This window comes from Acomys minous (assembly GCF_964271855.1).
Source record: "Acomys minous genome assembly, chromosome: 16".
Lineage (NCBI taxonomy): Eukaryota > Metazoa > Chordata > Mammalia > Rodentia > Muridae > Acomys > Acomys minous.
This window is the reverse complement of record NC_140498.1, coordinates 28,231,357-28,258,903: the sequence shown is the minus strand read 5'-3', so window position 1 is coordinate 28,258,903 and position 27,547 is coordinate 28,231,357. Positions and strand designations below refer to the sequence as shown.

The following is a 27,547-nucleotide window of genomic DNA, read 5'->3' as shown; positions in this document are numbered from 1 at the left end:
GAGCAGATAGCAAGGTAATTAAAAGTCAGTAATTGGGGAACAGAGCAGCCCAACTCCAAATCCCAGCTCTATAATTGCTGAATGACCTTGGGACAATTTCCCCACAATCTCGGCCTTCTGAGTTGTTGCTTTTAATTTCTGTCTTCTAATTGATTTTAGAAGCTCTAGCTCACAAGGTTATTGAGACTATTAAATGAGATAATATAATAAAATATTTAATTATTAAATTAGCCTAATGGTTAAAGATAATATAAATAACTATGAAGAAAATGTCTGTGTTCTTTATTATATATTACTACTATTACCATAAACTCCAATTTTCTGAAGTTCACTTTATGTAGGGAAACACCAAGAATAGTATGGAAATTAATGTTATTACTGCAAAACTCTGTAAACTAAGAATAATACAAAATAGCTTAAAGTATGTGTGTGTTATACATGTGTATGCATATATGTTTGTGATTTCAAATCAATGGTATATAAAAAGTAGAAAGGAACAAAAAGTGTTGTATGGCTATTAAACTCCAAAGGTTATGCCTGAAAAGTTACATAGTTTATCTTTCCTGTGTGATCCATTTAAACAATGCTTTTCCTTCCTTGTACTTGCATTTGACTGGAAATAGGAGCTTAGACAAATGAATCTACAAGGCGAATGTTATATAGCTGTTACTGGGTAAAATTAAACCTAAAGCTCTGGATGATTTTAGCAGCAAATCTACATGGCATTGCAGGCAAATAAGAGAGAACATAGGAAGATAAAAATATATTATTTTTCAAGTCATAGAGTACACTTCATGTTTGCTGCGTTCTGGGTTGGTTTTTATCAAACTGTTACAACTCTAGTGCTGTTTTTCCCTTTTGACATTTCTTTACATACTAGGGACCTGCTTAGGCATCTATAGAGCTCCTAGAAATGTGCTAAGTTCAGACTAAGAAGAATAGAAAAATGTACTGAATAAATGTTAAAAGGCTAAAGGTCTAGGAACAATGTACTTGTGATTTTTATTGAACTCAAACACTATAAATATATGACTTTGTACACATAAGTACTTGCTATAGCCGAGTTTACAGTTATATAGTTATGTTCACCAAAAGGTCGTTGGTCGATTGTGCTATAAGATCATTGAAAATGTTACGAGGAGTGTTTTGGGCTCATAAAAACACTTAAATGCTTTGGTAAATTTCCAAATAGAAAGGAGAGTCTTGGCTAGAGCAAGAGAGGGAAAAAGCAGTCTCTAAAAATCCTTTTCAATACAGTACTGGCTTCATTCTTTTAAACTAAAATAAACCACAAAAACCTAAATCATGTTTATTTTTTTCTCCTTTATTAATTTATTCTTGTTACATCTCAATGGTTATCCCATCCCTTGTATCCTCCCATTCTTCCCTCTCTCCCATTTTCCCCTTATTCCCCTTCCCTATGACTGTTCCTGAGGGGGATTACCTCCCCCTGTATATGTTCATAGGGTATCAAGTCTCTTCTTGGTAACCTGCTGTCCTTCCTCTGAGTGCCACCAGGTCTCCCCCTCCAGGGGACATGGTCAAAGGTGAGACACCAGAGTATGTGAGAAAGTAATATCCCACTCTCCACTCTACTGTGGAGAGCGTTACAATCACAGATCTTGAAGCAACCATTAAAGAAAATGCCAAATCTGGAAAACTCCTGACACTAAATCATGTTTAATTCAGTGTTTTTTTTTTCTGAGATAAGGGCTCAGATGGGATGTCTATGCAGAACTGAGCATCTCTCAAGAGATAAGTCTTTAGTGGGTTCAGTGGTTGTTAACTTTGACAAATGGCTACAAAGAAAAATGAATCTGAAATGAACTGCTTGTTTATCTGCAGCTGGAAATCATTTTCCAGGTTAATTTAGTTGTGTGCTTAAGCTGTGGTCAGAAGATGAGAGAATGGACTAGGTGATTTTCAACATGGAAGCGTTTGCCAAGTTGAGAAGACAAGACACTTCTGAGCAGATGTGGCAGTCTTTATCTCATTTTGAGATAACCGATGTGCACCCGTGGATGTTAGGGGTGTCAGAATCTCTACATATGAACTGGCTGCAAACGTTAAAGGTTTTTCAGTGTGGAACATGTGACCTTCAAAACAGCAGGCCCATAGCAATTGTTTGTAAATGAAACCTGGATGACTATGTCTTCTACCGATAGACACATGGCCTGTTACTTCTAAATGAATGACATGGACCACAGCGAAGCCATTAAGTGGCAGCCTATACTGCAGGAAAAACAGAGGCAATAGCTTTGTGATATCATTAAGTTCAAGAAACAAGGAGCTCATATCTTTTGTTGACTTCTCAGCCCCTCACCGAGTAACTCCTAAGATATCCATAATAGTAGTGTCCAAGATGTTTTAGGTTTAAATAATATAAAATGGCAAGTCACATAGAAAACGACTGGCCAAAAATCACATAACAACTGTTCTTTATAGTTATTTTATAATTTTTATGGTCATTAAATTGTCAACTTCAAACATACATGTCAAGGAGGGAATGCTGTACACGTAGTTTACCACCTCATTTTATCTCCAGAACACAGCCATAACTCAGTGATTTCAACTAAATACTCACCGATTAAGAGAATTAATAAGTTTACTGTATCAAATCTTGTTTTCGTTAATCTTAAAAGTACAGGTGACATGGTGTAACTGGGATTCAGTCAAGAAATACTCATTTCTATGAAATGTAAACTCTAAGATAATGCATCAGCTAGTTGTATTTCACATTACACAAGTTGTCCACTGTTTAAACAGTTTTCTATTATGTTGCCTTAACATCCAATTTTTAGGTTATTTTAGGGACTGTAATAGAAAAGAGTCTGTTTCTAACTTTTTAGGAGTGTACCTTAGAGGTAAAAAGAAATAATCCCTCTGTTGTTAGGATCACTAATGGTCTCTCCCTACTTAAGAAAATCATGATTTCACCAATATAAGCAAGTAGTCTTTTGCTATTTTTTAAGATTCTCAAAAATCATATGCTATGTATTTTTATGTTTAATAATATAGTATAAGTCATATGAAAAGATAATAAGAGATACCAGGCAGCAGATATTATGTTATGTGGGGTTTATTAAGTGAGTATGGGGAGAAACGGAAAGAGGGGAAGGGTACCTCAGAGAGAGACAGAGACAGAGACAGAGACAGAGACAGAGAGACACAGACAGACAGAGACAAATACAGAAACAGAGAAAGAGAGAGGAAAGAAAGTAAGAGTAAGAGGGCAGAGTGAGGTAGGACTGTCCTTTTGCATAGCCATGGGCAAGGCCACGCCCCCATGGCAGGTAGGCAAAGACATTACAGGTAGGCAGACTGAAGCAGAATGCTAACATGTATGACTCAAAATTACTGGTTATGTCAGAGGAGACTGCCTCTGGCATAACCAGTAATTTTAAATCATACATGTTGGTGCCCCCTATTTGACCACTTCCCCTTGGTAGGAAGGCCTGGTGGCAATGAGAGGAAGGGTAAGCAGGCTACCAGGATATGATCTGATAGGCTGTGATCATATAGTGGGGGAGGGTGTCCCTTTCTGTCACAGACCTAGGGGAAGGGAACAGAGTAAAAGAGGGAGGGGAGGGTAAATGGGAAGATACAAGTGAGGGGATAACTCTGAGATGTAATCTGAATAAATTATTTAAATAAAAAAATAAAATTACTGCTTATAGTATTTTTAGTCCAGCAAGTGCCTTTTTATATGAAAAATTAAAATTAAAATTATATGAAGCCGTTCTGTTTGTATTAACAAATCAGTTTTTATATAAGGACATTAGTTTTTAAATCATCCCATAATAGAAATTATAGTTCTTTAAAGCTTTTGAATATACTAAGTTTATATTTTAACATATATGTGACATATTTTCATTCTCTTTGCATGAGATAGCTACCCTCTACACTGTACACATATATATTGATTGGCACTTACCAAAGACAGTTCTTGCTGGTACCGACTCTCTGTTGAGCCAGAAGGAGACTTGGGAAAGAATAACTGTCATTATGCAGGGCAGGTATGTTTGAATCACAAAGTAGCCAATTTTTCTTTTCAAGTGGAAGTGAGTAGTCATAACCACGTATTCTCCTAGAGGGTGAAATGGACAATAAGGTTGAGTAATTTGCCTTTGAAAGGAAGTTATCCCTTAGGGTTTCAAAAGAAGCAATATTCTAGAGGTTAGACACATCTTGTTTTCCACATGACATCTACACCCTGGAGGGAAAGGCCTTTGTCCAAGAGTGAAAAGAAACATTTTTAATATACATCAATTTGTCTCTGAGGACAATATGGAGGTGCGCAAATCTCTTCCTTCTTCCTTCCTTCTTCCACTGCTGTATTGTTTACCTAAGGGATAAAGTTGAGCTTGCATTTCCAGACTGAAAGTGATCTGCTAGATCCAATGAACCCAACAAACAAAACTAGCATAGTTTTCCAATAATTTTTGCAAAACGGATTTGGCATGTAAACTGAAGGCACTTTGATATAGAAGTTGGGACAGCTGAATTTTAGTTCCAAGATTTCCTTAGATCTCAGGGTTTGGTCAGAAATAGAAAACTAACAGTGATCTAAAATCCATTGTTTTTCAAAAATTTATTTCCCAGAAGGGGCTGTTTAGATTTGAGAAGACCTAATTCTTCAACTATCACTCAGGTGTATAAGAGATTACTTGACTCTGCAAAGAAGTCTATACTGATAGTAAATTTTTTTATTTTATTATTTTTTTAAGTACTGGGGATAGAACTCAGGACATTCCACACGCAAGACAAGTCCCTTAGCCAAGCAGCATCCACAACTCTGTAACCAAGCCTCAGAGATTGCTTCAGCTTCTAGCTAGGTCTGGGAAATGATGTTAGGCACTCTCAAAGATCTTTCTGTCTTAGAGTCTGGCTTCATTTACTTGTCTCACACAGTAGTTAAACAGCACAAAGTACAGGAGAGTTGATTTTCTTCATGTTGCTTCTCATTCAATTACAAATCTTCAAACTATTAAGCCTGATTCACTTTGGAGATAGGCTTAGCTATATGTAGGTAGTTAGATATGTTCAAAATGAGAAATCCCCATCCAACTTAGAACCATTCCCTACCAGTCTCTTTTCTCCCTCTCTAAGCATCTCAGTACTTGATTGATCACTTAACAACCATTCCTGGGTCTCTGACTTCAGCTCCTGAATTTAAGACTACAACTCCTCTATAACCCAAAACTCTCGACGCAATCTTCATCAATCTCATACCTGGCTGTTCTCTTCCTCAGTAGTTGATCTCCCTTCCTTCCCAATAACACAATTTCACAATCATCTTTCCCCCCCATCTTTATGTTTTGGCTTCTCCAAGTAACTCATTGAGTATTTCCTTTATAAATTACTGAGTTGTGTGTGTCAAGCCATCATTTGCCTTTCTATTCTTAAGTAAATGAGGTGTGCTTCTGTTGACAAGATTACCCTTCTCTCCTCCTGCTGGCTTTCTGGAGGTGTGAAAATGCCTGCCAATTTTGCAGTGAAAGGAATTAGATTCTAAAAATAAAGACTTCTAATCGCAAATCCAACAAAAGACAAATAATGGCTTTTCATTTTGCATCACCAACTCTGTTTAAACTTCACATTGCAGCTCACCTAGCATGGCCATGTATTTGATATTCCAACGCTAGAAAGCAGAGACTTACTCTGGCCTGAGTTTTATAGCCAGAATATGTCTCAAAAAAAACCCAGTAAATAACTTTCATCAAAAAAGTTGACCAGCATATATCTGTTTAATCACTTTCAATGAGAAATTTGATTTCACCTATGCAACATCTTTCATCTCTCTTTTACCTTTCTTGTGGTTACTATTTCCATCTCCTTTGTACACTAATTACAATAACCTGCTAGCCGTCTTATGTGCCACATGGCATCTAACTTGAGTTCTCTCCTACCTTCAAAGGCAGAGGGATCTTTTACTTGTAATTATGACATTCTTCTTATTTAAAATAACTAAACAGATTCCCATTGAAGTGATCTGGGGAGCTAAGTATTAAAGACCCACTCTGAATGTAGACTAAATAATCCTGTCACCAAGAAGGTGGAAGCCTACATATGCAAATAAATCCACCTCTGTCGTAGAGGGGTTTTGCTGCAGTCATAGCTTATAAGCCCTGGACATTGGCTGCTTCTTCTGTCATTGAAGATAAACTTATACTAGCAAAACTCTTGGGAGCCTCAAGTCTTCTGGCTGGGACTGGCATTGAAACGCAAGTCCTCCTTGTTCTAAGACTCCTGGATTCTTAAGATGAGCAGATTTGTTGAGCCTGAGGCTTGGTGGCATATATTCTATTATGCAATATGGCCCAAATTCATAAAGCCATCCAATCACGGACTGAGATATGAAAATCCTAAACCAAGGCGCACTTCTTTTGTTAATATTTTTCTCACATTCCATCTAATACCCATCAGAATGGCTAAGATAAAAAAACTCAAGTGATAGCACATGCTGGCGAGAAAAGGGAACACTCCTCCATTGCTGGTGGCAGTTCAAACTTACACAACCACGTTGGAAATCAAAATGGTGCTTTCTTAGAAAACTGAAAGAAGCTAAATAACAAACAGGACGCTAGAGGACATGCTTAATTCTCATTCAGAAGGAAAAAATAGAACAGACACCGGAAGCAGTTGAAAAGAAAGAACAGGAAAGGAGCCTGACATAGAGGTCCTCTGAAAGACTCCAACCAGCAGAGGATCGAAGCAGATGCTTAGACTCACAGGCAAACTTTGGGCAGAGCACAGGGAGTCTTATGCAACAGTCGGAGAATAGAAGGACCTGGAGGTGACTGGAGCGCCACAGAAGTCCAATGGAACCACCAAATCTGAGCCCAGGGTGGGCCTGCAGAGACTGATGCACCAACCAAGGATATGTGTGTAGAGGACCTAGACCCTCTCCTCAAATGCAGTCAATAGGCAGCCTAGTCCGCTAAGCAGGGGCTGTCTCTGACATGGATCACTTACCCCTGGTGGGGCAGCCTTGCCAGGCCACAGAGGAAGAGGATACAGGCAGTCCAGATGAGACTTGATAGTCTGGGCTCAGATGGTAGGTGAGGAGAGCCCTCTCTTTCAGAGGACTAGGGGAGGGGGAGAGACGTGCAGAGGGGAGAGAGAGTGGGAGCATGAGGAGACTAGAGAGGTGGCTACAATTATGATATAAAATGAATATGCTGAAAAAATAAATTTATAAATATTGTCCTTATGTACTTTTGTTATTCATAGCACTAGACAGCTAAGACTTATACCCGTGTACAAATGGCATTTTTGGACAAAACAATTATATGTGGTTAAAGTCTGTTTTGTGTACTGACTGTTATTTAGTTATATCTCTAGACTTAACCTGAAAGAAGGACCCTAAGACAATACAGTCTAAGGAATAAAATTTCCCAGTATTTCTGTAATGGAGGAGGAAAGAGCTAAAATTCTGGTTCAAAGGAGGAGGAACTTGTCTCCCAGAAGGAAATCTAAGACTGTTATTTCAGTTTCTCTCAGATTAACACGAGAAAATCACCACGTAAATATGTCCATTTCATCCTCTCTATAAGATTGTAGTCCGGCTAAAGTAAAGATAAACTCTAAGAACTTTTTTTTTCTTCCTAATTCTAGACACATCAATTCTTTCTCTTTTTATCAGTTTGTGTTTCCTAATTTGAAAATAGCCATTAAGTTTGTGCATCAAAGCACCTGGTAACATAACTGCTACGTAAGAACATTAGGTGATCTCCCCATCTCTGTAACGAGGAAAAATGGTCTGCATTACACACAGAAAGGAGCAGCTCTTCCCTGTAATCAAGCCTTTCTACAACCTAGATTCAAGATGGCATGCAGGCTCATGTCTTTCCATACATAGTAACAGAACCTGGGCCAAGCAAACTCTATTTCACTTCTGTTGCTGAACGTTGAACGTTTTGTTTATCAATCGATTGAAAACAGCCCAAGTACCAGGTCCACAGCAGGGTAGTAAGAAATGTCCTAAGGGGAAATCTTATTAGCCTTGGAAGAAAAAGAATTTATCTGAGTGTAATACTCAGATCTATTTTCTTGTTGTATACCCTTGGGCACCTCCTGTAGACGCTTGTACTCTCAGTTTTCTTGTAGCATATATTAGTAAAACGCAATGTGACTGATCTAACAGGACGCTACATAAAGATGCTGAATTACATTTCAGTTACTTTCTCTTTTTTCTTCGTTTTTTCACCTGAGGAAACTATTTACAAAAGAAATGTAATCTGTGTTACTGAAGAAAACCACTCATACATTCTTCATCAACTCTCACTTAATGAATGTGTACTGAATTCCTTCTACCTTAATTACAGCTGTTTTTATACTCATTAGTGAAAGTATGTTTGTATTTTAAAAATCTGTATACGTTGTATATTGTTGGTGATGCCTTCAGGGTCAATAGAAACAAAAACAACTGATCCTATTAGGATAAAATTTCAAATTTCTGAGAACTTTCTAGAATTGGGCATGCCAATGCTATGTTTTACCACCCCAGGGGTACATTTTATTATTCCTAACCATTCATTCTATTATGGCCCAGAAAATGTCATCAGCTTAAAGGAAAAATTTTATCTTTCATAAAATGTCAAGAAGATGAGTATCTACAGATATTCCATCATCTTTTGTCAATTGCACTGTGACATTTTTGTGAAGAATCTGTAAAGAATACAGATCTGCGGAGCTATTATTTGACATCATACCATATTATAAACAATGCATTTTCTGAGATATTAGGAAAGAACAAGAGGACTTCCATTGTTTTGGAAGCATTTTAAATTAAATAAAATCTAAAGATTATTGGCAAAAAACTTTTAAGCAGGTGACAAAAGTGTCAGCACCATCACAATTGAGTTGTAATAATTTAAAAATAAAAGAAAAACAAAAGAGAAAAGCCCATATCTTTCAATGGATTGAAAGTATACACACCAAGTGTGTATACACTCAGCATATACAATTAACAGTATAGAAGAAATGTAAGTTAAATATCCTCAGAGGTCATCTAACTCTGAGTGACAATATTTCTGATATATTACAGAGTAAAATTAAAGCAACTTGAAACAACAAAGTGGTATCAATTTGGCAAATTAGCATTGAGAGTTGGTTCAGAGATATTTTTCTCAAATGCTCGTTAAACACCTTGGTTGGTTTTCTTTGGATTCATTTTCCTATTCTCTGGGATGCTCTGAGAATAAAATTTAACAGCATATATGACAAAGTGGTAGATATGTAGTCTCATTGGCTAGGGAAAGAAACCTAGAATGAATTTACAGGACGTTCCATTTGAAGCTCTTTCCACATTCCATGGAAATAAGGAAACATAACCAACTAATGGAACTTTTAGCCTAACTAGATCTTTTTCCTCATTTGAAATATGAATTTACTGGCTAGAAAATAAAAGAAGTCTTTTTTTTTTTTTGGAGAACGTGTTCTAGGCCTCACAGATGGACACCCTGAATGTTGATCACCATGCTGACCAACCATCAGATAAGCTGATTCTGAATGATGCTGATCTTGGTAGGCCATCCTTCACAGACATGGAGAAAGGCCTCCATATCTACGAAAGATGATCCCTGCATTTGTCTTAGTATTTTTCCTAAGGACAAAAGATAGCAATTCAGAGAAAAACTGCTTAGTTTCCAAACTATCAAATTTGCTTTGGCGAACAAGACAACATCAAGTTACCCTTGAACATTTTTAAGCCATTGCGTGAATTGTTTTCTTCTTCCTTTCTGGATACTGATGTTATTCTTGTCCCAAAGGCCAATGCAGTTACTTCAGTTCTCTGAATATAGCTTGGAATCACTGACCTAAAATCTCAGATACTGTGGTAGTATACCATTCTTTTTCTCACATCAATGAGGCGATGTAGAAGCATTTGCACCGGAAGCATGTCACCGGGAACATATGATGTATATTTACAGGCAAGGAAGATACCACTTCCTAACTGTGTAGGAAGTCATCTGAATGATTGGGCCTCTGGACAGACATTAATGTGGACATTTTTTTCATCTAGTTACTGTTGTTTTGTGTTCTAGTGCCATTATTCTCTGGTTTCCTGGCAGTAACAGAGAAGTAATTGCACTCAGCGTCATCTATCTTAACATTTTCAGGGCTCCACAATAAGGTATGAAGTATAGCACTGACAAACCTTGTGCAAGATCTTTGTTGCTTTCCACTAAAGCCTACAAAGATTGATTCTTGATGATCAAAAATGGCCCCAGGGGAAGTATAACTTGGTTTCTTGTTGTAGTTTTGAAGATGTATCTCACACTGAGTTCTTGTATTTGAGAAATTGTCGTCATTCTATCTGCTCCCCAATATTTAACAGTAAGAGGTGTCTCATATTATGTACAAGAGTACTTTCTCTTCAGTTACAGAATAATTATTTCCACTAAGGCCAACATATGGAGTCAACCAGCTTAGTAACCCAAGTCTTGGCCTTTCATCTCCTGGTTTCAGTCCACCTTTCCTTTTGATTATGTTAATTTTTTTTCTGAATAATTGAAATCTGGTGGAATGACTCTTTAGGAACTAAAAGTTAAGAAAAGCGTTAATTTTTAAGATACTAGATCTTGTCCTACAGAGGGCTGTCATGACAAGCTCAGGGGATAGAACTACAAGAGAGTCTTTTTTCTCCAAACTGTCTTCCAGACTTGTGTATATTATTGCATATACATTATCACATTGGGGTTGTCTCCTTGGTAGCACCAGCCACTGTCATAAATGGTTAAAAGTATCTGTGTATATGACACTAAATGAATAGAACATAGCATGATGGCTACCGTTTTCCAACAGAGATATACACTAACAATGTGAAAAGCTACCTCCTGCACTAAGCTTTCCTCAATTACCCCATGCTACATTTTCCCTTTATTTATGCAAAATATTTATCCAGTGCCTTCTCTGCCATGGCTACTACAGAAAATAATAGGGATAAAGAAAGCGGACACGATCTTTGCCCTCACAAAAGCATTACACGGCACTTAGCAGCCATTTTGATAATTACAGTTTATGTGTTCATCCACTCTAGACTTCACCTTTCCATGAGAGCAAGGTCTGTGCTATAGCCGTCATTGAAACTCTGGTGCCTGTCATGATACCTGCCTTATCATAGCACTCATTTTAAAAAAGTAAACAGATCTTATTTGGGTATCTTTTTCAGCACATGTTGAACGACAAAAAAAAAAAAAAGTATTTAGGACTGCAGCAACAGCCATTATGCAATGGTTTGAGCACTAATTGTGTGATGGTTTATACTAGAGCTCCACTCCCATTTGTAAGTTTCTTTTTAGGTATAAAGATAGACCCAGACACTTAATCATGCTATACAAAAACTCCCACACTGAGCTATGCCCTCCAATCACTATCTCATCTTTAATTATAATTATGTTATTTCTGTCTCTTTTGATGAAGGGAAGGCTTCTGTTTGGATAAAGAGCTGTTCCAATGTCCCTAGGCTTCTAAGTGACAGGACTGGGATGTTTACCCGCATCTTTCTCACAGTAAAGAGACCTAAAGAGACCAAGCTTTCCACTATGACGTTTGCACTTCTAATAAATGGAAAGCTGAAGACAGATCTCCATCTTACAAAATAAGAAACATAAATATTTATGCTCCTAAAGAATGAATGGGGGTTTTTAAACAAGGAAATGATGCACCTTATGCAAAACGTAAGTGACTAATCAGTTACTTAAAATGTTAACATTCTTAGGGTCCCAAGGGGAAATCTAAAACTAGAAAATTTGTTGTTGTTGTTGTTGTTGTTTTCTGAGAAAATTAGCATCACTCTTCATGTACAAGATAAGGTCACTGTCTTTAAAAATGACAAATTATAGAGCATTAAATAAATTTAAATTCTGTAAGATGTGTAAAAAGATAGTTATTAGCTCTGGACAAGTATGTTAGGAATTGAACACATTTAAAATGCAGAATTTTGAGAGGAAGCATAGGCTTTATGATTTGTTATATTCCGGATTTGACTTACAATTACTTTGTTTTCATTATCAAAGTTCAAATAATACAAGGTGCTTCTTTGTGTAACAACTCTTTGCAACAACATAGAACCCCCATGCACAGTTGATTAGTAGTGTTTCATGTAATTTGAAAATACCCCTAGTGTTGTCTCCAACATTAAAAACGATCACAGTTTAAGCACTTTTCATTCAAAATGGTATAACATAGTGTATATACTGCCATTAGCTTCAATTGGGAAATAGATTTAACTATAGGGAAAAAAAGGAAATTGGCTTTTTTGTGTTCTATGTGTAATGATCAATGTCTAAATTTATATATAATCCATTGATGTGGGACCTAGAGGCCACATAATCACTAGTATATGTGTAATGACATTGTGTGCAGAGCCTAGTAAGCAATCATCTTCAGGGGTATCATTTATTCTTCCAACATACTACAGAGTTACTACAACAGATTGGCAAATTGAAGACATAACAAATTGTCACAGACTTTCATCCCTAACAGTTTCTATCCTCAGTTTCTGTTTATGTCCCAAGCACCCTGATCACACAGAACCAGATTTTTATAGTGCAAATAAAGACAGTAGAGAAAAAAACTGAATGCAGATACAAGCCTAGGGTTTACGTTTCCAACTCTACTGATATTCAGCTCTGAGCACTTTTCTCAACCCCTACGCCTATTAAATAATATTTATTTAATCATTTTACACCTTGATCCCAGCCCCTTCCCCCCTCTTTTCCCAGTCTCATCCTCATGTACCTCTCCCAGCCCAATTTCTCCCTCCCCTTCTTCTAAGATAAGGGAAGGCTCCCAAGGGGTACCAACCCACCCTGGTACCTCAAGTCTTAGCAGGCCTAAACACATCTTCTCCTACTGAGACCTGACAAGGCAAGCCAACTAGGGGAAAGGGATCCGAAGGCAGGCAACAGAGTCAAAGATAACACCTTCTCTGATTATTAGGGACACACAGGATGATCATATTGCACAACTGCTACGTATGGTCTAGGTCCAGCCCCTGCGTTCACTTACTCTGTTTTCCAACTTTTCTGTCACTAAGGGAATCACAGAGTTCTTACATTCTCAGTATATGTTCTTCCTCTTCCTTTCACTATTTCCTGAGTAATCAAATGGGATTTACCTGTACTGGACTGAACAATTCCAGAGTCAACTGTTTGTCCAAGAAGGTCATACTGATTTAAGCGTGACCCATCTTCTGCCACAACGACTGAGCGAGCTGGCTCTCTTGTCCACTCATAGACAACTTCTGCTCTTGTATAAGCATCTGAGAGAGGAAAAAAAAAGAGCGTGCTTATGCATCTTGCCTTTTTGATTCTCCTAATGAGCTGATGGTTCCATGAGTTTCCTATTTCCTTTCACATTGTTGCAGATGGCAAGCTAGAAATGAAAGCTTATATTCAGTTGCTTCCTTATATATATATATATATATATTCTGAGTTTTTTCCTTCAGTCATTTGTTCACTCCTAACATGTGAAGCACATAAAAAGGAGACAGAACTCTCATAATTATACAAAAAGACACATATATACAAGGTGCATAACTTTATGTGACTTATACTGGAATAAGAGATTCATGAATAGATAAGCAAATAAAGATATAATTCCACAGAGTGAGATAAAGCCATACACTGCTGAACAAAGGAATAGAGCCAGGGCTGCATTTTAGATTTGGAGAAGGCCTTGGAGAGGCTCAGAGACAGCCCTTTTATAAGTATGAGAACAAAAGAGAAGGAGAGCAGACCAGTGGTCATGAGAAAGAACTTGTCCAATAGACAACATGTTGTTGCTGTTTATTTATCTTTATTTCAGGCAAAGGAATGACTCAGTTGAGGAAGATTAGTATATCCACTGTAGAAAGCATGAGCTAAAGTGAGATTAGAGCCAACTCTGTTCATATGCTTTTGTGCCATAGGAAGCTTACACGAAGTGTAAAACTAACACCAGAAATGTTGCTGCACAGCCTTTGGACCAGAGGCCTACATTGGCAACCATTTAGTTGATTATTTTTCTAGATATTTACTACAATGGTGAGGATGCTAAAGATGGTGTGAGTTATCTTATAGAACCTTCCTTCTCACTCATTTTCATTAGCCAAGTCACTATCAGTCAAGAAATCTTTCATATGAGATGCTGACTCACAAAACCTTAATCCATTCAGATTAGAGAAGAGTGGATAGAAATGAAGAAAAGAAGAAAGTGAGGGAAGAAGAAAGGGATAGACAGAAGGAGAAAAAGAAGGTGGAAGGAGGAAAGAAATTCTGTTTTCCAGTCACAGAAGACTCATGTCACATGGGCTGAAATGCTGTCTTCTATTTAGAAGCACAATGAAGTTAATATTTTAAGGAGTGTCAGATGAGGAAGAGTAAGCTGCTTTAGATTATTTGATGGGAGGGCATGACAGCAAAGGTTAGCCTTATGATACAAGCTTGATTCACTGGCCAATGGCCAACTTGTCCATTAGTCACCCTGGGCACACTGCCCAGAGACCAAAACACTTTCAGAAGGCCATGAAAATGTTTTAATTTATTTAAAATCTAAGATCAATATAACCTAACCTGGCCTGTATTCATCTTTATACCAACAGTTATAAACCATAATTTGAATTATGTTTTGGAGAAATGTGCCCCCCCACACTGCAAGAAAAAAAAAGGTGCATAGAGTGCATTGAATTCTTAACTCTGACCTGTTCAATACAACCTTCAAACCCAGGCCTCAGAATTGTATAAAAGTATGTACTTGCCCAACCGAAACTATTATAATATTTTAAATTATGTTAGCCTTTTATATGAAAATGATGCTACCTGCAAAAACAAACACTGACTTTGAAACAAAACTTGGAATGTCACTTTACTCTGAATCGAGTGATGCAATGAAACTGAGATTTTGCATCCCCATCTTTTTATGTAGTTCTCCTGTCTGCCCCATCATCATTGCAAGTCAATTCATACCCGCAGCTATCTCTTGAACAAAGTTGTATGGAGGTTTGAGAGAAAATAATTTAATGCATCTTGAGACAAATTTAAATGACAAATGGCTAATCTAGAATTGTCCCCTATGGACTTTTAAACATTTCCTTCTTATGAATATTTTCAGTGAGTAAAAGAGCAAGGCCTTTCTGCAATGTACAGAGTAGAACAATTTTTTCAATGAAGGAAGTATAAAATTTGGCATTAAAAAAGTCTCTCAGAATAGGCCAATGCATATTAATTGAAGAAGCCTCATATAACTTACAGCCCTAAATGTGTATTTTCAGCACAATATATTTTTTCCTGATGACAGGAAGCTTTTGTTTTCTTACTGAAGTAGGCACACTATATTTGTGATAGCACAAATAGACTGAATGTGACTCTTGAAAAGGATTCAATGGCCACATGCCTTCAACACATTTAATAGACAGTAAACTGGAGCACAGAACCAAGCAACTTATTTCATGGCATGCCACTGTTTAGAGGGAAAAGGAGATAACAGCTTAAAGTGCTATCCGTTCTACTTCCTCTCATTTGAAATACTTCTAGAAAAATGTCCGCTCTATGTACATAAGCTAAGAAAGTACGCTGGTTCTGCAAATGTCAGGGAAGCTAGTTCTAGAGTTCATTATATTTTGGAACAAACTAAATCTCCCAGTACCAAATTGTACAGTTGTTGGCAATAGTGGCTAGATAGTGTCATTTTATATCCTGAGTTGTCTCTGGCATGCTAATATAGTTGGGGAGGTAGAAGTCCTGCACTGTCTTTGGTGTCTCATACTTGATTTCTTAGAAGTACCATGGTGTACGAATGAACGTGTACAGCCCTCTACTACAGTTCAGTGAAGGTTCACATCACTGGCTACTGTCAGCTTCTCCTGAAATTCTCCATAAATGAACAATGCCCTGCTGTGTGCAAACTGAGGCTTGGTGGTAGAGAAGACAGAAGGAAGACACTGGGATAGTTTGTTTGAATGGGTAGCTCTAAGATATAAGAAAATAGAAACTGACACGTATTTTCAGCTGCTGCTTAGTAAGCTCCTTTGGGACATTATTTCAGAAGATGCATATGACACAGCAAGAAATGGTAAAACAAGAGGCATGGTTAAGGCTATGAAATGGCCTCCCAGTAGTACTATACTCAGGCCTAGATTTAACTTCAAGAAAGAAGCTGTAAAATAAACTTGCGGTGCCTGTTACCAGCTTCAGTGGCCACATCTCCATATTTTCCTTTCAGTTCCCACGTGTTGTCCATATCCTCAGTAGTTTAAATGTGGAAAGGCCAAACGGCACTTAAAGCCTGGTTACTATAATTTTCTATCATTTTACAAATATTTATTGAGTTACGCTACCCTCTGCCCTAGAAAATGATAAGTAAAATATACCCCGCTCTCATAAATGTTGATGTCTGCATACAATAAAAAGTATTCATGAATAAACACAAATAATAATGAATGCAGGGGCAAATGTTATAAAATAAGTCGGAAGAAGAACCAAGAAGATTGATAGAGCCATATACAAATTACTACAGAGTCATTGGGAAAGAACTTAAGAGGTGCTGTTTATGCTGAGATGGGGGAGATGGGGAAGCTAGCCACATGGGTGGATGGTACAAAGAGAAGAAGAGCACAGACCAAAAAAGATCACAGGCAAAACACCCAGGTGCAAAGCTGCTTATACGTTTTCCTTTAACTTCGTTCCTTTTTGTCTGCTATATTATCTGTTTTCTCCTCACAATCCATTTTCTTCTCTGTGAAATATCCCACAAATCCTCCAACTAAAAATGTATCTGTATGAAGATATTTTCTGCCCAACCTCCTCTGACAACTTAGATAAAATAAAACACATTTCATTATACTAAGATATAGGTAGATGATTCTTAGGATTTTTAAAAAAATGTTGATCTTTTCGAAACAGCCACTGACTTTTTTTTTTTAACCAACTATTCCCCATCTTTCTGAAAGCAAATGCAAGTGCTCAAGATGTCATTTTGTGATGAGGAACACCATGCAAAGATATCCCTTTGTTAATAAAGTGCAGCACTAGGCAAATGTCCACCAACAATGACCTCTACATGTCTTATATGAAAATGCATGGCCCCTTTATTCAGCTGTCTGTACTGCTGAAGCAGATCTTAATGCAAAACCAAACAAAACAATGAAACAAACAAAAAACACAAGCAAACAAAACAAAACTTGTAATATATTGACCAAATAAGAACATATTTGAAGACTAATTTGAAGTTGGGGATAAAATACTTTTATCTAGGGACATTACCAATAGTAATACTGTGATATTGGTGATGGATCAGTCCTGCTTAAGAAAAAAATATAGTGGGTGACCTTCTCCAGTCTAAGAGAGAACTTATAAGGCCTTATATGTTTGATGCACTCTTTGATATCCAAATAACAATGGCATCATTATTAGTAATGACACTGCCACTCAGAAGAAAACCCATGAGTCCACGATGTAAAGAGTGCTTTAAAACAAGAAAATGGTGAGAGAAGGTAGGCCTCCCCCAAGCCCTGTTCAGCTGACAGGTTAGGAGGATATTAATCCTGAGTCTTCCAGATAGAATATGATCTATAAATAAAGAACAATGACTCCCCACGACAGCAGCTGCTAGGCGCATGAAAGCCCTTTGCTATTTTCTTTGCTTGCTGTCATCCTACACTATCACTATTTTTCTTCTATGAATCATATTTTACCAAAATAGTTGCTCAGTCTGCCTGTCTAGTGGGAACAGTAAGCCGGTTAGGTAAACTGGGGTTGACTCAGTCCTTGTCTGAAACCCCCTGCAGGAAGCCTGGAATACATTATCCTCTCTTTATGTACCTATGATCATCAGAAACAGAAAAAGAAAGGGAAGCTCAGAGGGGTCAGCTCCACAGCCCGAAGTTCCCCCTTCTCCACAAAGGCACGCCTTGATGATTTCAAACAGGACAGCTCCAGAAAGTTAACACAATGGAGATATGACACCATTAATTGGAAACAAAAACATATATACATTCATAAATTACAGGTGACAGTCCTACTGACCTGAAAATATTAGAGATGATAATGACAATTAATTATTTTCTAGATATCTCCTTCACGTCCTGCTACCATTAAAAAAACACACCTACACATTGTCTTGGGCCACCTATGAATATTTTTTAAAACCATGTCAGAACAATATAAAGTAAATATTTTAATCCTTTGATTGGGATGAATATGTATCTAAGATATAAAAGAATCTTTCACTTTTCCACAAATGCCACTTGGTACCATTTTCCTACTACATGGCTTAACTCATGGTTTCTATTTTAGTAAATAAGAATAACACGGAGGCTGGACTGATGCCTAAGTGACTAAGAGTCTGTACTGTTCTTCTCAGGGTCTCAAGTTTGATTCCCTGCACAAAAATCAGGTAGTTCATGACTACTTCTAACTCCAGCTTCAAGAGATTTGATGCCCTTCTCTGGCCTCCATAAGTGCTCACACATGCATGATATATATTCACGTTGTGTCCTAGTTAGAGTTACTCTTGCTGTGATCAAACAACATAATCAAAGCTGCTTGGGATGGAAAGGGTTTATTGCAGCTTGCACTTTCGTCTAACAGTCCATCACTGAGGGAAGTTAGGGCAGGGAACTGGAGACAAGAGCTGACCCAGAGGACAAGCAGCAAGCCAAGCTGCTTATTGGCTTGCTCCTCGGGACTTTGTCAGCCTGCTTTCCTATGGAATCTGAGATCAGCAGCCCAGGAATGGCACCAACTGCAATGGACTGAGACCTTTCTCATCAGTCACTAATTAAGAAAATGCCTTACAGCCAGATTGTTTGGAAGCATTTTCTCAAATTTTTTTCAGATAAGTCTATCATGTGTAAGTTTACTGAAAATTAGACAGCATGTATAGACACACATACATGCCCATAAATAAATATGAAATTCAATGTAAAAAGTAAAGATTTAAAAATCACGTAAGGGCTACTACTCATAGGCAACTCTTGTGACATGTTGCTGTATGAATTTTCTTGATATTATTTATGACTATCCAACAGACCGTAACTAGTTGGAAATCATTGCTTACATTCATAGGTCTCTCATAAAATAGTGATAAATTGAAGTAAATTTACTTACAGCTTCCAAATTTTAGTGGGCAAGCATGGGCATCCATAGGGAAGTCTTCTAAGTGCATTGGGCATTCAGCTCTCACTGTCAGCCTTGTTAATTAAGGAAACATAGAGTACAAACAAAAGTTCAATAGATTAGACATTTATTTGTAATTAGAGCAGAGTGTTATTAACTATAGAAAACATTAACAAAGCAGAAGAAATGGATGTAAAATGCACACCTATGTAATATTCATATCAATTAAATGATCTAGAAAGAGCTACCATGATTATTTTCTACAATTTTTTGTTCATTTTATGAAAATAGACAAGATTAGATTTTGAAGAAAGGGAAAAAGTTACTGGTGTTTCTAATAACCGAGAGCATCCACTAATAGACCTATCTATAGGAATTGTTCTGATAATTAATTACTCACATTAATTAATTCATCTGATAAATAATTAAAATATAAAATTACATAACAAATGATTTGATCATCATACAATGTATACCTAAATTGCAATCATATTGGATATGCTAGATACATACAACTATTGTAGAAAAATGAAACCTTAGAGCACACGTAATCTCCACTCCATCCTTAGTTGAAAAGACACTGGCAGCAATACTCCTGTCCTAATTGTTCTCTGAATCCTTCCCCAAATAGCACCAGCATATGAGAGAAGTTCAAGCAGAAAGTAAGTATCCATGGAATTTGTGACACTGTGGTTCATAGATCCTAAAACTCTCCTTGATGATTTTCATGACGTTTGACTGAAGTCCAACGGTTTCACACACCCATTGACCAGTTGAGGCAGGACCCCACTCTGCTTCCCTTCAGTCTTCTAAGTTCTGGGAATGTGAACTCTTTATTCATGTTTTTGTTTAATGCTAAAAACTAATTCATTGTAATATATTTGTTTCTAACAAATAGGATTGGGGCAGGAATTTACATTTATTTTCCTCATAATATTTTTAAAAATATTTTTTTGTATATCTGCATATGAATGCATAAATATTTTGGTATGCAGGTCCAAAGACAACTTCCAAGAGTCAGTTGTCTCCATGTGTGTCCTGGTACCCTTATCCACTTACCTAGCTAAGATGTTTGAAAGGTTATTAAAGCAAGGCCTGTGTTACCCTTTCTATGGAATAGCTCAAAAAAAAAATGTGGTAGGGTGGCTTTGGAGTCAGTAAAACCAATTACGTTTTAAGATAACTGATTGGCATTACAGAATGCATGCTAATGTTTAAATTACATTTTCAACTATCAAAGAACGTGGTAAGACATTGGCAAGGTGGAGAGTGATTTGGTTAATGGAATATGTGGCTTATTTATCATTAAAAATGTTATATACCCAAGAAATATTTAATCCTCGGATCTGAGAAAAGAATAAAAAGAATAAACACTGGGTTTAGGTTCAGCCTTAGTGTGATTTTTGGGGAGAGGAGAGATGCCTGTGTGGAAACAAAGAACACTTTAGTTTGTAATACACTTGAGGCCAGCTTAGATGATGCCATAGCTACCTGTTTGTGTTTACCAGTCCTTTATTTTCTTTTCCCTTGTTACTTCCCCCTTATTCTTTAACTCCTTTTATATTCTGATTAGATGGATTCAATTTCGAAAGAGGCTTTTTAACTATGATTTTTCTCTTTTCCATCTAAATATTTGTGAAAATCTACATATTCTGGCAACAACTGCCTAATGCCAACTGTCCCTCTAAAGCCATGCTAAATACAACCAACAACAAAATTGAGTTTTCTTTTTTTTTCTTTTTTCTTTTTTCATAACAAAAGAATAAGCCCCAGAAAGATGGCAGCATGATGCCTTGCCTCTGGCAGCTGTCTTCTGGGCCCCAGGTATGCGGCCTAATATTGAATGCCTCTTTTGAACCACACGAAGAAACATATCATCTTCTCAGAACAAGTCTTTGAACTCAGAATTTGGCAAGAATTTCTACATTGTCTTCTCTGTGGGTTGGCCTGATTATTTTATCCAGTTGCTTTCCCTAGTGAAATGTGGATGTCTTTCTACACATTACCTCTATGGGCTGGAGTGGAAAGAAGTCTTTTCTTTTGTTCCACCTCTCAGAATGAACAGAGAAAAACCCTCAGGTTACAACCATCCTGCCTACATCTCCAAGTAGAAGGAAAAAATAAAAATAAAACCAGACTAGGGTCTTTTGATAGAGTTTGCTATGTTAAAAATCATTTTATAAATACTTTCATTTGAATCAGGCCCTTAGGTTGTGCTACTTGTGAATTCTTTGCCCTTTGCTTGATACAAGCAGATTTCTCCAGTTCTGATACGCCTGTAATTAGCACAATTAAAGCTGTAGCAGTTAAGAAATACGCACTACAATTCTTAATGAAAGGAATGTTAAAAGGTAGCATATACTAACTAAATGATAGCTCAACCTGGGACATAGAAACACTTGACAAGAATGGGAGGCTTATAAGGACGAGAGGTCAAGTCATTCCATATGTGAAAGAAATTGCCCCGCCTCGGCAAATGCACTTCTTCCATGTGTACAGCCACATATTTTAACAAAAGGAGAATTTTATTTATCTTTTTGTTGTTTTTTTATATATATTTATGAAAAGAAGGCTATTGCTGACCTTCTTCAGAAGACTTTGGACAATTTGGTGTTTTTACTAGATTTTCATTCTTCTAAAGGAGGACTAACCTTCCCTATGAATCTGTGTTTGCATTTCGTTGAAAAAAGCAGTGAAAGAAAACACAGGCTGGAAGTTATACTGCCCACCTTGTGTTGTCAGGTGCTTTATACAAAAAGTCAGGGTTTTATAAGAGAAGGAAACCTTTGCTCTCAGTTATTTGTGAGTAGAGAAAGAATGTTACAGATGCTACATGACATTAGGTACAGGCAGCATTGCATTGGATATCTCAGTTTAGTGAAATGGTTGGGAAAAGGTACTGTGAGGTTACAGAGAGAAGGCAGATGTGCCATATTTGAATGAAAAAAAATGATCAAGCATAGAAAACATTGATAATTCCACTCAGTATTCATATTGGGCAACCAACTCTCATTTAAACAAGAAATATTATTTTCATTAAAAGATAAAATAATAAATTATAGACCATTCAAATGTTCCAAGTTAAGACTATATAAATATATATTTTCTATAAAAATTATTTAATATTTTTGTTTTGGTGATTCATGCTTTCTTTATTCTATCCCTAAGACACTGTATACATATCTCAGGCTTTGCAGTCATTTCAGAAAAGTAAAAGTTTTATGTCTTACACACACACATTTATACCCTGACTTCAGGCTAAGCCAAACCATCTCTAGCTGAGAATACGTTCTGAGATATTGTATATTTCTTAACACACATACTTCCATGTGGATTGTAAAAGAACTTTATATATTCAAACTTTTCTTTTTGTCTCCCCTTCTTTTGTAGAAATACTTTTGAATATCAACAATTAAATATCTTCTAAAAATTTAACATAAACCCTCATGGGATTCAAGGAGATAGGAGTTCATAACATGGAACAAAAGCCCTCATGGTGAGTTAGAACAAGTTGGAATTACAGCCTCTGAGATGTGGTATATATTACTTAATCTAGTCTGTTTACATTTTATTTAACAACGTACAGAGCATTGTGATTGCTTAGCAGAATGTGCTTCATGCTTAAAACTAGGTAACCGAAAGAGCCATCTTGGTGCTTGACCATGATGGTTTCCTTCTGGTAGCAGAACAAGCTGTATGGACAGCTTCCGGCAGGAGTCCCGGCTTCTCCTTACCTCATGGTGTACAGCAGCGTGCCATCCTCGGTGATGCGCAGGAGTTTGTTAGGCATGGTCATGTTGTGGGCCACAGATTTCTTTCCATTGTGGAAAAACGTATCTGGAGTCCAGATTTTACTGGCCATAAGGTTGTTTAGCCTGAGAACCGTCATGGGTCCTTTGAATTTTAATCTTTCATCCTTCCAGCTTTGACGGAAAAACACATCTATTGTGTATTCCTGTGTAATTTTGGAAAAGAGCGGAGTTCACACTTTTTACAATTTGCCATACAAGTGTCTTACAAATATGATTTTTGAAGCCGTGCATGGCTTAGGTAGCAGTCTCAGAACCAAACACGATGGCACTTAGATATTAGTATTAGAGGCATCACCAATTGCTTTTGTCATAATATTTATGTGCATGTATAGACACACACACATAAGTATAAACACACACACATACATACACATATTCCTGTTTATGGATAGAAATTTGTTCTACTTATGGAAAGAAACAATTTAAGGAAAAAAAAACTGAGAACAATTTTCTCTTTAGATACCTGAAAGTAAACAAAACCTCCTTTGACACCAATAGTAAAATAAAAACAATAAAGTTCAGTTTTAAAAATAAACCATATTTTCAGATTTTATGTAAAGGATAATATTTAAATTAAGGAATTTAAGCCAGAAGAATAAAGTATGATATTTATGGACCCTCTGTGTTCCCTGCAAACTACATAATCTAATTCGAGCCAATCATGGTGCTGATAAAGTTGTAAAAATCCCTTGGCTAAGGTAATGGGTTTTTTTTTCCTGTTTTTATAGAGATAATATATGTAGCTTTCCAATTTTCTGTCATAGTGAACAAGACTATGAAAATTTGGAATACGCTAATCAATTTCCACTGTTAATTTGGACTTTTCCCCCAAAGAGCGGGGAGAGAGAGAAGAATGCAAAATGTGGAGGTGTGTCTGTTAGTGACTGTATGTGTGCATGCGTGTCACATGAGAGATGTGTGAACCTCATCACCATTCACAGCCAGAGAATCTATTCATTTGACTAAGCAGAGCATTCCTCATGGCATTACCCAGAGACAAACATCTGCTCATCTAAAAACAAGCGATGAGACTTACCAGCTCCTGAAATTGAAAAGGATAGTATTCATCTTCCTTGCAGTACTTGCTACATTGGCACTAAATTTAGAGCTCAATGGTTTGAAATAAAGATTACCACACTCTCCATTAATCTTAGCATACTCAAAACCAGAAGGAGGCTAGCTGGGAAACATTATGCCATGTTTTCCTAATCTTTTGAAGCCTGATGCCTCTGAAGGCAGCTGCTTTTAAATCTTATACATCTTATCCTTAGGACGTACAAAATAAATAATGTCTGTCTCCAGGCATTTTGTGCATGGTTTTAACTACCTCCCTCTTTCCTATGATTTAACAACGCGAGGTAAAGTCTGAATGTAAGCTTGCCCTTCTGTCATGGGTTTGATATTGGTCAGCCATTACTGACCTATCGTTACATCATTAGTGGATGCCTCCTAATACACCATGTAGGTAACTGGTCACTGACATACAAACAAGAAAGTAAGCAAAATAACGCCCTTCTCTTGATGAAGGCCAGACAAGTCCCCATGTTTGCTGATGACGTGTGTGTGTGTGTGTGTGTGTGTGTGTGTGTGTGTGTGTGTGTGTGTGTGTGTTTGAGTGTGTGTTTGTGTGCGTGTGTGAGGAAATGTCAGATGAAAGTCACTGTTACACCTGATAGGAATTCATTCACTACACACATTTGTTAAGCATCCATTAAATTCAGCACAGGGAGAAATTACTAAACCTTGAGTCTTATTGGAAGAACTTATGGAGGAGAGGGCTTGTGGGTTTGATGATGAGGCAATACTCCATGAGAACAGTGCTTATCACTCGGAATATACCTTGTGTGCTTGTGTATATGGTTCCTTGTCTGGATAAAAACAGGCTTCTGAGACAGGTGTATGATATCTAACAACCATTCACTTTTTCCTCTTCCTAGCTACAGCCAACTGTCTCTTTGCAACTGAATGATGTTAGACTGGTCTATACTACAGAGAAAGTCAACAGGGAAATAAACCACCATATCAGTATGCGAAACCAAATCATGTTTCCTGGAAGCTAACTCTTGGTTCACTGTTACCTATGAGAACGATTTCAGTTGTTTGTTGAAGCTGAGGAAGTATTGAAGGTAAACTAAGCTCAAAGTAAAATAGATTTAGTTAAACCGGGCATGATGGCAAATGCCTGTAATCCCAGCATTCGGGAGACAGAGGGAGGGAGATATCTGTAAGTTCGAGGCCAGCCTGGTCTACAAATCAAGTCCAGGACAGCCAATGCTACACAAGAAACCATGTCTCAAAAACAAAACCACAAACCAAACCAACAACAACAAACCAAAAAACAAACAAACAAAAGATTTAGTTTAAATTTTCAACAAAATATGCCCAAAGGTAATGACTCCAAAAAATCATTTCATGATTACCAATTTCCTAACATCTGTGTCTTTATTATAGTTCCATTCAGGTTTACTTATCTTTGTTAATGCCTGACAATGAAACCTCCATTTGGTTTGAGACAATTCTCATTCAAATATCACACACACACACACACACACACACACACACACACACACACACACACACAGAGAGAGAGAGAGAGAGAGAGAGAGAGAGAGAGAGAGAGAGACAGAGACAGAGACAGAGACAGACAGAGACAGACAGAGACAGACAGAGACAGAGAGACAGAGACAGAGAGACAGAGACAGAGAGACAAAGACAGAGACAGAGACAGAGAAAGATAGAGACAGAGAACAATCTTAAAGTAAAATATATCCCCTCCCCTTTTCTCTGAGTGGAAATAAAACCTAAACAAAAGCAGTTGATTGTGACCACATCCTGCCCAACCACAAACAGAAATACTCTCTGGCCCTGTCTCTGAACGTCTCCATATGATTGACATAGCAGCAGTAGGCAGCTTCCATGGTTTCATTATACAGCATGATCTAGCCCCCATGATCACAATTTGCTTGATCAAGAATGGACATTTGGACCAATGTGAGCCATGTTTCCCTCTTCAGCAAACTAGAATAAGGTGTGAGAAAGACCTTTAGTGTTAATGATTGTGAGTGTAAAGTCAACACCTATTATTTTGTTCCCAATTTTATCAATATAATTTTTAAACTAGAATCCTTTATAGCGTGTGATAAAAATTTTATTTGAAAAAGTGATTTGGAAAAGTTGTAGGATGAGATCTTTAAGACAGTGAGAAACAGTCAGAATCAAGCCAGACAAAGGCAGAGTATAAAAGATAGGACTTCGTGGGGGGGGGGGGGGGAAACTGAATAAATGCAATGTTTTGCAGAAGGATTTACTTAAGTTTCAAAGTTGCAGCTCCCACCTCACAAGAGAAAATTCTCCCGGAATTTCTCTGTTTAATAGAGTAGGTCCCCAGAGAATATGAGCCTTATTCTCAAGATCTGGGACAAAACATTCACTTTGTACCTAAATAAATATTGTATTGAAGTGTTCTGGCTCATGCCATTTATTACCATCTGTGTGTGCCTTGACTTAATTCATTTTAAGTACTATGGAAAGCAAGCTCTGTGATTATGCAGCCTGGATATTTCTGTCAGAACCTAGTATCTTGGGAATGTGCTGTTTGATGGCCAATTAATGGTTTTTAAAATAAGCTTAAGGAGTTGACCTCATTTTTTTTTTTATTCTAGATGAAGCTGGATGCCATGGGGACTAAGCAGTCTTTAGGGATGGGCTGCCCAGGTCTTAGTTGCTACTGTTAGCTAATGGGTCACTTTCCTTTCCTGAAAGCATGCAGATAAGAATACTATTGAGCTGAATGGTTTGAAATGAGTGTAGAAGATAAAATAAGATTTAAAATGCACTAATGCCTTGAAAACACTCAATAATGACAAATGCAAATGCGGTTATTATTAATTAGGTATATTATTAGTTCTTGCTTAAAACTAGACAAAGCTTTTCCTGTTTTAAAAAGTAACTTTATCATTCTGCCTTCTAACTTTAACTAACTCTAAATAAAACTACTTTTTATACCTGATTTCCCATAATATCAATCTTCTACAGCAGGAGATCGGGTACAAATTCCAGGATCCACTTTGCAAGTCAGTTGCAAAGCCTAATTTGATCATTTCACAAAAATAACTCAAACACTGTTTCAGAAATTATATGTGATGAGAAAGATCAACATATGTACACCCTTTCTGTTCCTTTTGTTTTCAAATTTTATTTCATCTGATGCTTATATGTGAAATGCAGTTTTGACCAATATAGGGATAATAAGTAAAAATATCTTATTATGTACCTTTATTTTTAGCCAAAAGACAACCTCTTTGGCCCATCGAATTTCTGTTAAACTGAGCCAATAGCTCAAAAGCATAATCAAGTCAATAAAAACCCAACATGGATGGCAAAGGGCTCATAATGCTCTACCCCAAGTTGAGGAGCTACTGGCAACTGATGACTCCTGGGGGAGGGAAAAACAGTTTTTGTTTGGAACTTGAGGCCTGCTCAGTTCCCCTTGCTCTGGTGTGTGGCATTACAACATATTCTCACCAGAAATCGCGCTCAGTGGGTTCAAAATAGAGTCCCTGAAATTGAAAAGAAGACTCTCTCCAACGGGCGTCGTAGCAGTTAGAGGAGAGAGACAAGAACAGGGGTAAA

General features: G+C 37.2%; 1 protein-coding gene across 2 annotated transcripts in view; it reads right to left on the bottom strand.

The window, feature by feature from the left end:
- The window catches only part of GABRA1 (gamma-aminobutyric acid type A receptor subunit alpha1), a 55,123-nt gene that overhangs the window by 5,464 nt on the left and 22,112 nt on the right, over nt 1-27,547 (bottom strand). For both annotated transcript variants that reach the window (XM_084762876.1, XM_084762877.1), the window contains exons 5-8: nt 22,838-23,058; nt 19,095-19,177; nt 13,127-13,270; nt 3,935-4,087 (exon numbers count right to left, since the gene is read on the bottom strand). In XM_084762876.1, the coding sequence (XP_084619002.1) occupies nt 3,935-4,087; nt 13,127-13,270; nt 19,095-19,177; nt 22,838-23,058 (601 nt within the window). The remainder of the gene's footprint in view (nt 1-3,934; nt 4,088-13,126; nt 13,271-19,094; nt 19,178-22,837; nt 23,059-27,547) is intronic.